General features: G+C 50.0%; 1 protein-coding gene and 1 long non-coding RNA gene across 4 annotated transcripts in view; one reads left to right on the plus strand and one right to left on the minus strand.

The window, feature by feature from the left end:
- PGPEP1L (pyroglutamyl-peptidase I like) overlaps nt 1-12,910 on the minus strand; it is a 50,313-nt gene that overhangs the window by 3,318 nt on the left and 34,085 nt on the right. Inside the window, exons 3-5 of one of the 3 annotated variants that reach the window (XM_025438083.3) lie at nt 3,868-3,990; nt 2,481-2,707; nt 1,183-1,790 (exon numbers count right to left, since the gene is read on the minus strand). In XM_025438083.3, coding sequence (XP_025293868.1) covers nt 1,541-1,790; nt 2,481-2,707; nt 3,868-3,990 — 600 coding nt within the window. In that variant the 3' untranslated portion in view covers nt 1,183-1,540. The other 2 variants (XR_003132551.3, XR_007409803.1) reach the window with 2 other exon arrangements.
- Nucleotides 2,589-7,460, plus strand: LOC112653819 (uncharacterized). Its single transcript, XR_003132552.3, has 3 exons — nt 2,589-2,734; nt 2,937-4,006; nt 7,258-7,460. It is a non-coding gene; the product is annotated as an uncharacterized LOC112653819 (long non-coding RNA).

Consider the following 12,910-nt stretch of genomic DNA (forward strand, 5'->3'; position numbering starts at 1 on the left):
GGCTGGAGACCCTGGATCGAGTCCCACATGGGGCTCTCTGCATGGAGCCTGCTTCTCCCTCTGCCTGTGTCTCTGCCTTTTTCTCTCTCTCTGTGTCTCTATGAATAAATAAATAAAATCTTAAAAAAAAAAAAAGAATCTAGACACTAAGTAAACGATGTTTTTTTTTAGATGTAATTATGTGAAAGTGATAGCTGTGAGCACAACACCATAACAAGAAATTTCCCAGACCTTAGCCACCTCAACCCCTTCCCCCCAAAATCAATGTATCTCAATGGATGTTTGCCCCCAGAAAACACTAAACATGTAAGACCTTGCTCTGAGCAACTTGGCACAAGACCCAGAGCAGTGCTTGCCCAAAGGCAACATGACAGCTGAAAAGGGGAGATTCTCTTTCTAAAAAGTAGGGATAACACCCAACATGGCAGAGAAGCCAAACCTAGCTAGTATTCTTTGCTTTAAGAGCAAATACTACTAATAGCAATATAAAATAGCACAGCTGCCATGGAAAACTGTATGGCAGTCCCTCAGAAACTTAAATGTAGGATTACCTTATGATCCAGCAATTCCACCTTTAGGGATATAAATAAAGGAACTGAAACTGGGGACTCTACATATCTTTGCACACCAGTGTACACAGTTGTAGTATTTCCAATAACCAAAAGGTGGAAGCAACCCAGTGTCCACCAAAGGATGAATGGATAAACAAAATGTGGTCTATATATACAATGAAATATCACTCAGCCTTAAAAAAAAGGAAATTCTGATACACGTGGATGAACCTCGAAGACATTATCCTGTGCGAAATAAGCCAGTCACAAAAGGACAAAGAGTGTCCTTTACACGAGGTCCTTAGAGTAGTCAAATTCAGTGATGGAGGGTGGAATGATGGTTGCTAAGGGCTGGGGGGAGGGGAGATGTGGTTTATTGGGGACAGAGTTTCAGTTGGCAATGTTGCGAAAGTTCTAGAGATAGATGGTGGTGATGACTGCACAAGTGAATGTACACAAACAGTGAATTGGTGAAAAGGGTAAATTTCATGTATGTATGTTAAACACAATTTTTTTAAAAGGAGAAAAAAAGAAAAACCAAACACTAGAGACTCAGTGATCAGAAGCTGCACACAACACCTGGATGCATGAGTCTGGGGGCCAGAAAGGGGGTATTGAGCGGCCACTCCACCTGTATTTCCCCCTGGCGAGCTGGTCACAGATCAACCCATCACATACAGCTCTGCCCAACAGGTCTGTGGCTTTGGCAATCTGGGCAGGATCACACTGGCTCCTACACAGTTTTAAAAGAAAAAAAAAAAAAATTACTAGGATTTCATTTTATTGTCAAGAAAACCATAACTGAAGCTAGTTAATCCCTTGTGAAATGTCTGCCTTTGAGTGTTCTTCTTTCTTCTGACAATAAAATAACCCTTTGTGATTTCTTTGGGCTAATTCAGAGCTTTCTTCCTCTGTGTAAAAGGTTTTACAAGCCATTTTTTAAAAGTCTCTTAAAGCACAGTTGAACTCTGCACACAAGATTGAAACATTTAATTTTCTCTAAAGAGGCAATCCCCCAACTGGCCCCCCTGGGCTGGAATCACCGAGGTTGAGTTTTCTGCAAACCAGGCTTTGAGCTCAGGCTTTCTCATCTCCTCCAGCATGTCCTGGATGATGACTTGCAGGGCTTTTCCCAGCACGCTGGCTGGGAGCCAATGGGATAACGGAGGCACGTGGATGAGTGCCGCGCGTCCATTTCCATGATGCAAAGACAGGTAGTAGGTGTACTCGCAGACGTATCTGCAACCACACGAAATGCCATGTTGTTACTCCCTGGGACAACCTCTAACCCCAGAAAAATATAAAGGGACAATGCAGCATCCCCAACGCACGAGGAAGTCCCACTGCCACCCACGGAGGCAGGTTTTGCTGCTCTGCCTCTGAATGACCCCTTTGCTGGGAATGAGCCAGGAAGAGGCTGATTCTTGGTCTCATGGTCCCACAGCCAGCAAGTGGCGGGGCCTGGGAAGGGGCCCGATTTTCAAGCAACCACTCCATGACACCTTTACACCCCGAACCCCTCTCATTCATGTCTACTGAGTCACTGTACAGTGATTCGCTGCATATTCATTCTTGGGGGGGGTGGGGGGGGTGGAGGAAAACTACCTACTGGGGGCCAGAGTTGAGAGACCAGGGCGAATTTATCTCTACGTGGGGCTAAAGCAGTACAGTGAACTCACACCCGGGCCCAATAAAGAGAAACAAAGCATCCACAAAACGCTGGTGGCCCTCGAGACACGCCTTCCCGTCTTGCCGCCTGTCCACGCACCGGAGGCCGGGCCGGGCCGGGCCGGGCCGGGGCGGGGCGGGCGGAGACCCGGGCGCGGGGTCATCGCGCACGTGGGCAGCAGCCGCCCCGGGGCGGCCAGTGCCCAGCCAGTTGGCACGGGGCGGCCTCCGCACGACCGGACGCCCGCGGGACGTACGTACCTGCCGGCATCTCCAGAAACGGCCACGGCCACGCCCTCCGGGGCCGCGCGCTGGCTCGCCGCCCTCGCGATGACCCCGGACGCGACCACTTCCGGGCCGCCCGGAAGGCACTCCCCGCGCGCCGGCCGGAAGCCCCGGACGTCGGCGTCCCGGTAGCCGCGGTTCTTGGCGCGCCGCTCCAGGAGGATGGCCTTGGCCGAGGCGTCCAGGCCCACGTGCACCGCGAGCTGCGCCAGTAGACGCGGCAGCCGGGGGTTAGGGAAACCGAGGCCGGCGCTGCTCCCCGGGCTCGGGGGCGCCTGGGGGCTCGGCCGAGTGGGGGCCTCGGCGCCCCGGGGTCCACCCCCGCCCCCCCCCCCCGTCGGGCTCCCCGGGGAGCCTGCTTCCCCCGCGGCCTGCGTCTGCCTCGCCCTGTGCCTCTCATGAGTGAATAAACGAAATGTGTTTGTTTTCAAGGCCCAGATCTGGCACGCGAGCTCCAGGCTTCCCCGCTGACCTGCCCTCATGAACGCGCCGGAACGGGAGACAGCTGGAGACCGACCCGCGTGGCATTTACTGGGGCTCCTTTGATCCGGGCAGATGCTCTCGCAGGGCGGTGCTCGCCCCTTGTTTTCCCGGGGGGTCGCCCGTCGCCAAGACTAGCACCGGAGGAGCTTAGCGTTTCGGGGGAATCTTCCATCTCTTTTGTGAAACTCTGATATAAAGGAGTTAGTGACCATGTGATAAAATATGGTTAGGATTTTGAGAGCTGATTATTATTTTTCCTCTTTGAAAAAAATAGCCACAGAGCGTTTTATCAAAACACCCAGGACGATTGTCTTCACGGTTTGGCGGTGTGTGTTGTGTTAACCTCATCATCCGGCCTTCCTCCTTCGTGGATATTTGTACCAGTTTTTAAAATAATGACTCTGTTTGGATTTAAAAAAAAAAAAAAAAGCCAGGTGTGATGGAGATGGGACCTCTGCCGATGGGCCATCCTCCCAGCCGCTCTTCCAGGCCCCAAAAGTCCTTGTCTCTAGCTTCACCTCAGGGCCAACCTGCCCTGTCTGAGCAGGGCTGGGAAATAACCCAAGGGCCTAGCCGTTGGGTGGAAACTATCTTTGAGTCCTGGCAAGGAATAGAGATTCCATGGATTTTCCTCCTTTTCTCTCTCCCAAATCTTCTTCCAAGATCCACTCTGAATTTTAACTTAAACTTTTATGAACAGACCCAGAACCTTAGAAAAGTGGCTGGGACCATACTGGCGGGGACACGGGAGCTGCGTGCACCTCAGTCAGCCACCCTAGGTCGGGGGTCCAGAGGTTCACAGGCCCTGTAGCTCCACCACGTCATCACCCCTCACCCCACCCCACCCCCCAGCCTCAGGGCCTTCCCGGCCATCATTTACTTGTGGTTGAAGATCCTCCCAGATTCTGGTGACCCTCTGCTTCACCTCCCTGTAATCTACAGGCAGTTGAAGAATCCGCAGCTCCACCTCCATGCCGCTGTTCAGGCCCAGCTTGGACAGCTCCTGCAGGAAGAAACAGGTAGACTCACCTTTCTTTTTTCTTTTGCTTTGCTTTGCTTTGCTTTTTTTTTCTTCTTTTTTCTTTTTCTTTTTCTTTTCTTTTCTCTCCCTTCTTTCTTTCTTTCTTTCTTTCTTTCTTTCTTTCTTTCTTTCTTTCTTTCTTTCTTTCTTTCTTTCTTTCTTTCTGGAAGGATTTTATTCTTTCCTTTTCTTCTTTTTTTCTCTAAGACTTTATTTATTCATGAAAGACCCAGAGAGAGAGGCAGAGACACGGGCAGAGGGAGAAGCAGGCTCCCTGCGGGGAGCCCGATGCAGTACTCGATTCTGGAACTCTGGGATCACGCCCTGAGCTGAAGGCAGATGCCCAATCACTGAGCCACCCCGGCATCCCTAGACTCACCCTTCCTGATGGAGGGCTGGGAGAGTCCCTGAAAAGCTAACCCTGGACTCTCTCACTCTGTGCCCAGGGGCCTTCTGTGGGCCTTGACCCTGCCCTCAAGGAGCTCACAGGGCTGCTGCTGTGAGGGGCCCGCAGGAGCCACAGTTCTTGCCTCTCAAGGTCCTGGAAAGCCTGTCCCATTGAGATGTAGATACACCTGAGGCATATTGACCTAGCCTGCTAGAACATTGTCTGCAAAAGGGAGGCAGGGGAGATGTAGAGAGCAGATGGGAGCAAGCCAGATGAAGAAGCAGGGGAAAGGGGTGCCGGGCAGGGACTTCAGAGACACGGGAGCACGAGGGCGAGTCTTTGGGAAAATGGTGTGACTTGGCGCTGGGCAGTGGGCGTGGGGCAGTGGAAGCCTTCTTCCGTGTGTCCTGCACCTCCAAGGACAGGATGGTTAGCACCCCTGGACTCAGCTGAGCATTAACTGCCTGTAGCACCACCAGCATTTTGACAAGTAACCCACCAACACCAAGGGTGTATCGGGGAGCACTACACATGGGGAAAGATGGGAACAGCAGCTAGAAACGTCTGTGAGAGCCAGACTGAGTGCTCAGCTAGAGGCTGGACTTTAGCTAAAGCAGAAGGGAGCCAGCAAAGGATTGTGCACAGGGAACCAATGGGTCAGAGCTGCCTCCTAAGAGGATAGAGGTGGGAGTGGGCTTGCTGGGTATCACAAGGACTTTGGACCTGCTGAGTTTGAAGGGGAGGGACCCGATTCCTTGGATCTGTGTGTCTGGAGCTCACAGAGAGGATCCTGGGAAGACAGCGGCATGTCAGGACTGCTAAAACATGGGTCTAGGTGAAATCCGGATGGAGTAGGGTGGGGTGACGGGGTGGCAGAGAGAGGAAAGCAGGGCTGTGGAGAAAAGGTCAGGGAGCAAGCGCCCTCCTTCACAGGTGGGAGTCTGGAAGGAAGAAAGCCAGGGAGTGAGATGTTAGGCATGTGCTAGTCCCCATTGGGAAACGTTAAATCAGGAACCTAGGCCCAGTCCTTTCCCTGCTCCAGGAGCCGTGCTTGTCACCAGGATGGTTTGGGATTAGCACCTCTGTTTTCCCTGACTCCCTTCCCTGGCACTTCAGGACATCCAGGAGTGTGCATCCTTGGATGGAGGCTGCAGCCGGGGTTGTCAGGCCTGCCCAAAAGGTCACAGGCAGGACATCCCAGGGCCCTGCCCTCGGCTTCAGAGGGGACAGGCAGGGACAATGTGCCCCCTGCGGGTCTGCCTCTGCTGCATTGTGGGGGGCACTTCTGACTTTCTGGTGTCTGGGTCAGTCCTCGACCAGCTCAGCCTTCCTGAGGGGCTCTGCTCCAAACCCAGTTCCCTCACCTGGCTCCAGTTTTGTTCTCTTCCAAAAGTAAGCACCTAGATCACATCTCCATTTGGGGCCTGAAGGGGGAATTCCTTTGCCTGACTCTGGTGGTGGGAGGTGGGGAGGAGGACCAGTGGCCTGGACGACTGTGGAGGAAGCAGGCCAAGCCTCCACGTGGACATTGCAAGGGCCAGACACACCAAGGGGGTTCCAACTCCTGTGTCCCCACCTTGCCCCCCACCTTCCTGCGGGGAATGAGTGAGACAAGGAGCAGGGAGGCTGCACAGGGCCCGGCCCCTCCGGCTGCTCCCGGTGCAGGAAGCAAGGCCTGCTTCTCAGAACCCAAACATCTGCGAAGAACTAGTTTCTTCTACTTGGTGGGGTCCTTACGGGGTCTGACTCTGAGCAAAGGCTGCAGAAGAGCTCCAGAACCAAATGGAGTTGCCTGGGAATCTGCTTTCGGAGCTGTCCCCTGAGAAGCTGCAGTGGCTCAGTCATCAGTGGAAACGTCGATGACTTATGCTCACTAAGCCTGCAAAGGCGCTACGCTGGAGAGGTGGGCACATCCACCCTGAGCCAGGCAGGCCCAGTCGGGCCCAGCAGCCAGCCGGCTCAGCAGTGACTGGTGAGCGCCTCCTCTTCACAGAGGAATGCAGGCAGCTCCGCCTCTGGGTTGGCATGTGTAAGCCCAGGCCAAAGCAGGCCACAGCGGGAAGCGGGGGCGGGGGGCTTTTTTTCCCTACCTCAGCTTTTTCTTGCCACCCCATACCAAGGCAGTTGAGAGGAGAGGAGAGAGAAAGCAAACCCCTGGACATTTTATAGGTGTCCCAGCCGCTGCCTGGGTCCGGGACCAGCTTTTGGGGGCTCCCTTGCATGAGTTTCCTGTGGCTGTCACAACAAAGTGGGTGGCTGAGGACCACACTTGATTATCCAAGCCTGGAGGAAAGAAGTCCAAAATCAAGGTGTCGGCAGGAACACACTCCCTCTGAACCTGTAGCCTCACCTGCTCCTTCCAGCTCTCGAGAGCCCCAAGCAGCCCTGGGCTCCTGCAGGGTCTCTGCAGGCCTTCCTGTCATCTTCCCTCTGGGTGAGTCTGTCTCTGAGTCCAGGTTCCCCATTTTATAAGGATGCTTCACCCCTAACACTGTCTGAGGCTGTGCTTCGCAGAGGCTCATGGCATCACTCCTGCCAAAGTAGAAAGTGCAGGGAAGCCAAACTGTAGCCTCCTCGGAATTCACAGAGCCGGCGTGGGATGGACAGCATTCCACATGTGACCTGACACCTCTGTTGTTTTTGTTCTGGTTTGTTTTTTAAAGATTTTATTGGGGCGCCTGGGTGGCTCATCAGTTAAGCATCTGCCTTCAGCTCAGGTCATGATCTCGGGTCCGGGGATGGAGCCCTGCATCCCTGCATCGGGCTCCCTGCTCAGTAGGAAGCCTGCTTCTCCCTCTGCCACTCGCCCTCCTCATGGTCGCTTGCGTGCTCTCTCTCTCTCTCAAAATAAATAAATGAAGAAGACGAGGAGGAAGAGGAAGAGGAGGAGGAGGAAGAAGAGAAACCAGAGCCTTTCTTTCTCTGCCAGATGAGGACACAGCCAGAAGGTGACCACCTGCAAGCCAGGTAGACGGTTCTCACCAGAAACCAAATCTGCCAGCACCTTGATCTCAGGCTTCCAGCCTCTAGAACTGTGAGAAATAAATGTCTGCTGTTTAAACCACCCAGGCTATGAAATTTTGTTATGGCAGCTCGAGCAGACTGATACAGGGGCTTCAGGTCAGTAAGGAGATGGGGCCTAGCGGAGTCTCAGATGCTTGCCCACTCATCCATCCGGCTCTTTATGGAGCTTGAAAGTGCCACACACAGTCAGGGACTGCAGTCAGAATCTGATTTGGGATATTGAGGAACTTTTTCTAACTTGAAATTATGGAGAGAGTCTCCAGGTACTGCCTCATGTGGACAATCAGCTCACTCTCTCATTCCCTCCCTCTCTCTCTCTCTCTCTCTCTCTCTCTCTCACACACACACACACACACACACACACACACTTTGGTGTCCTGGGCCACCTACACAGTGCCCATGGCAGACAAAGGAATTTTACCAAATATAAGCCAACTTGATGATCGTCACCACCCTCAGCCTAGAACAAGTAGGGTGCGGGGCAGAAGGGGGGGCCCAACTACAGTGCCACAGGGAAAGGCATGGGCTTTGGGGTCAGGAAGACGCTGGTTTGAGACCTGGCTCTGCCAACTTCACTGGGTAAACTCAGGCATGTTATTTAGCCTTCGTGCGACTCCGTTTAATTCTCTGTGAAATGGGGAGAATGAAAAGTCGGAAGAGTTTTCATGACTATTGAATGAGAGGGTTCCCCCAAAAGTGCCCAGCACAGTGCCTGGCACATAGGGCTTTATATGAGGGATCAATGCTTATAATTAATCCATATTAATTTGAGAAAGGCATGCAAGGATTTATTGAAAGTGACATTTAGTAGAATTTGATGAGCCTGGGGCCTGTCAGAAGTGGTGAGTGGAACATTCTGCATAAGCAGAAGGCAGGCCTTCTTTCTGCCGAGAAGGGCTGGTTGCTTTAGCACACAGAGCGTAGGTTCTGTGCAAACGTGGAGGGAGCCAGGGGTTTGTGCCTCCCGGACTGGCACACTTTCTCAGCTAGAAGTGCAGAGTGTTTGTGCTTCTGGAGGGCAGGGACAGAGCCTGGTATAACCACCCTGACCACGGTAGAGTCCAGGGTGCTGTGCTAGCTCGAGGAATGACAAGGCCCCATGGGACGCTGAGCGCCCATGCAGAGCCTATAACCTCTCAAAAAAAACCTGAATCCCACCAGTTGCAAAGGTCCTGGGGAAGCAGGGAGCCCACCTTCTGTCTCCTTCTCCTACTTCTTTCTGTCTCCTCGCAGCCTGAAATCTGGTCACCAGGAACACATGGCAGTTTAACAAAGGGAAATGAAAGGAAGGAAAAAAGACACTAGTTGCTCTCTCAATTTTTTTCAAATCCACGGAGGCTGTGGCACCAACTGGTGTTGTAAAACACTTGCTGTTTTTCCAAAACGTGATGCTTCCCCTATCAGATGAAAGTTCGGGACTAGGACCAGCCAGCAAGAATGCATTTCTTCGTTCAGTCATTCAGGCTGCAGGGCTGCCTGTCCTCTGCTCAGGGCTTGGCATGCCTCAGAGGGTCACATTCTTAGAGGAGTTTCCAACTAGAAATGGGAAGTGATGACAGGATCCTGGTGGGAAGGCCTGGGTGGGCCTCCCACCCTGGGCTGCAGAAGCCCTGGGGTAAGAGAGAAGGAACCCAAATTCTGCTTCTTCCACTCCCAACTGTGTGAGTTTGGCCAAGTCATTGAAACTCGCTGAGCCTCAGTTTCCCCAGCTATCAGCCACAGTAAAACAGGACCTCCTTCATATGGGTTGCTGTAAAGGTTAAACTGTGCACAGGGGGTTGCAGTCTGAGAGGGCTGCATGGAGGAGGGGCCTCTGCCCAGGGCTTGGAGGATTAGCAGGAGAGTGCTAGGGAAAGCAAGAGGGAAGCTTGGAGATGTGTGCAGACACTCCTCTCTTCCTTCCTCCCTCCCTCCCCTCTTCCTCCCTCTCTCCCTCCCTTTGCAGTGAATTTATTGACACAGGAAAACCCCTGAGAAGGAATAAGTTAAAAAAAAATCAGGATCTCAGACTATTTCCTGGAGTCATTCATGGAAATGAAAACATACTGAAATGGGTATCCCTTGAGGGAAGAGTTGGGGTGATTCTTCTTTTATTATTATTATTATTGCAGTGTAAGTGACATATGTAGGAGAAATTCTCAACTCTTTCTATACTCTTTATAAGATTTTTACAAAGCATGTGTATACTATTTTTCTGGTTCTAAAAGCTTAAAAAAATAGTGCACTATTCAGACTAGCTGCTCCTGAAGAATGCTTGCTGTGTAGGGCACTAAGCCCAGCACCTCCCCACAACCCTCCTGATGAAGTGCTAACAATGCCCCTATTTTACAGATAAAGAAACTGAGGCCCAGAGAGGATATGTTTAAAAGAAGGCACCAGGACTGCTGGGTGGCTCAGTGGTTGAGCATCTGCCTTTGGTTCAGGGGGTTCAGGGCGTGATCCTGGGGTCCTGGGATGGAGTCCTCCGTTGGGCTCCCTGCAGGGAGCCTGCTTCTCCCTCTGCCTGTGTCTCTCATGAATAAATAAGTCTTCAAAAATAAAAATAAAAATAAATAAAGGTGGGAGGAATTCCAGGAAGTAGCCACAAAGGAGAAGTTATCGTAACAGTGAGGTCAACTGTTTAAGTAATTTAGGAAATCATAAGTGATTTGGGAAATCTGGGGGTTCTGTTTAAAGGTCACTCTCTGGACACCTGGGTGGCTCAGTCGGCTAAGCGTCTGCCTTTGGCTTAGATCATGATCTGAGGGTTCTGGCATCTGGGATGGAGCCCCGCATGGAGGGAGTGGTTCCTGCTCCATGAGGAGTCTGCTTCTCCCTCTCCCTCTGCCTGCTGTTTCTCCTGCTTGTGCTCTTGCTCTCTCTCTCTCAAATAAATAGATAAAATATTTAAATAAAATTTAAAAGATCACTCTCTTTTTCTTAACAATGCCAAGTTCCCTTCTCCATATGACAACTGTCTCAGCATACTCCCAATATCCTTTGAGTCATTCCTCCACACTCATGGGTCATGGTCTGAAAAATCCAGTAATAAAAAACAGAGACCCTATAATCCCCAAACCTCTATCTAGAGCAGCTGTCTCCAAGAATTTTGATCATGTGCCCCATTAGTAAAAAATTTTAGTGTGCATACATAGGCACATATACACATACACAAACACTATCATTAGCTGATGATGTCTTGACATCTCGAGGCATGATACACCCTTCAAGTAGGTTTCATTATTCCTAAGTGGATTTAAATCTATATTTTCAATGGTTTTCTTAATTCCTCCTCTTTTGGCGAGGAGGCAATTTCTTATCAGATGGTCATTGTTTTTATGTAAAGACCTTAGCTGGCAAAGAGCTCGTTGGAGCGGTAGGAAGAGTATCACTGTTTCTTTCACAGGTTTGCATTAATAATATTGTCTTTTATTTGGGGGGTTTTGTAGATTATATTTGAGAGTTCCTTGTCTATAATTTAAAGATTAGGTTAGGGGCACCCAGATGGCTCAGTCGGACACTCATGATCATGGGATTGTGAGATTGAGCCTCTCATCAGGCTACAAACTGGGCATGAAGCCTGCTTAAGATTCTCTCTCCCTATCCCTCTGCCTCTCCCCCCAATCGCTCTCTCAAGTGCATGCACCCACCCCAAGAATATATAAATAACAATTTTTTTAAAAATAAAGATTAATTAAAACCAGGTAACATAATCCTGAAACCCATTAACTCAGCTGAAATACTTGTAATAAATTAAAGTGAATCCGAGAGGGAGAGCCTCTGTATCACCAGTGGCATTCCTTGCCCCAAGGGTGACATGCTCCTTTGGCCCTCTGAAAAAATGTATTATTTTACATTTTGCATCATGTTATGCAGTGTTACAATTCATTTCCCTGCATACATACAAATCAAGGCCAGCATCAGTCTAGCTATGAAATACTGATCAAGGCTAATTTCTTTATTATTTTCATAAACTGAAAACATAAAAAATTCACACCTGTTAGAATGGCCACTATGGAAAAAAAAAGAAAAGAAAAGAACAGGTGTTGGTGAGTATGTGGAGAAATTGGAACCCTTGCGCACTGTTGGTGGGAATGCAAAATGGTGCAGCTGCTGTGGACAACAGCATGGAAGTTCCTCAATATATTAAATATAGAATTACCATATGATCCAACAATCCTATTTCTGGGTATATATTCAAAAGAATTGAAAGCTGGATCTCAAAGAGATATTTGCACACCTATGCTCATTGCAGCATTATTCACCATGGCCAAAAGGTGGAAGTAACTCAAATGTCCATCAATGGATGGACGGATGAACAAAATGTGACATACGCTAACAAAAGAATTTTTAAAGATTTTATTTATTTGGGATCCCTGGGTGGCGCAGCGGTTTGGCGCCTGCCTTTGGCCCAGGGCGCGATCCTGGAGACCCGGGATCGAATCCCACGTCGGGCTGCCGGTGCATGGAGCCTGCTTCTCCCTCTGCCTATGTCTCTGCCTCTCTCTCTCTCTCTCTCTCTCTGTGACTATCATAAATAAATAAAAATTAAAAAAAAAAAGATTTTATTTATTTATTCATGAGAGACAAGATTATATTTATTTATTCATGTCTCTGCCATAGGCTCCCCTGCAGGGAGCCCAGTTGGGGATTCAGTCCCAGGACCCCAGGGTCATGACCTGAGCCGAAGGCAGATGCTCAACCACTGAGTCACCCAGGCATCCCTAACAAAAGAATATTACTTGTCCTCAAGGAGGAAGGAAGGAAATTCTGACACATGCTACAACCTGGACGAACTTTGAAGATGTTACGCTAAGTGAAATCAGCTGGTCACAAAAAAGACAAATCTCATGTGCCTCCACTTATATGTGGGACCTAAAAGTAAGATGGTGGTCCCCAGGTGTGGGTGGCAGTGGGAAATGGGAAGTTGTTTTCGAGGAGTATTGAGTTTTACTTCTTGAGATCTATTGCATAACAATATGAATATACATAATAAACACTACTGAACTATACCCTTAAAAATGGTAGAGAAGATAAATTTTATCTTTTATATCACAATTTTTGAAAAACATGGAAATGGAAATCCTAATGTCTTTCTCCTAAACCCCAGTGGATCACCTTGCAAACCCTACTATGGAAATGAGCTTGGATCCTCAAGTGGTGTTGATGTAGCAAGTATTGGAATGACCCTGGGGTGGGATGGGGGGGCTGCATCCCTCTGCTTAGGAGCTGGAAAGTAAAGGGTTGCCTCAGCAGGCCTGGGCTGCTCAAACCTACATATTTCCAAGAAAGACCTATCTTTGGGAACGGCCCTTGGCTGGCTCCTGGGAGAAGAGCTCTGAGTTCTTGGGATGTTCTCCCTGCTAGAGTGGTTTTGTATCCCTGAGGCATTGGGTCACCTCCTATTACCTTGACTAGAGTCTCTGCTAACAGCATGATTTGTTTCTGCTCTGAAGTCTGAGTCACTGAGGTCAGCCAGTGAGGGGGCAGGGTACTGCATGCCTATATGAC

This window comes from Canis lupus, chromosome 3 (assembly GCF_003254725.2).
Source record: "Canis lupus dingo isolate Sandy chromosome 3, ASM325472v2, whole genome shotgun sequence".
Taxonomy (NCBI): domain Eukaryota; kingdom Metazoa; phylum Chordata; class Mammalia; order Carnivora; family Canidae; genus Canis; species Canis lupus.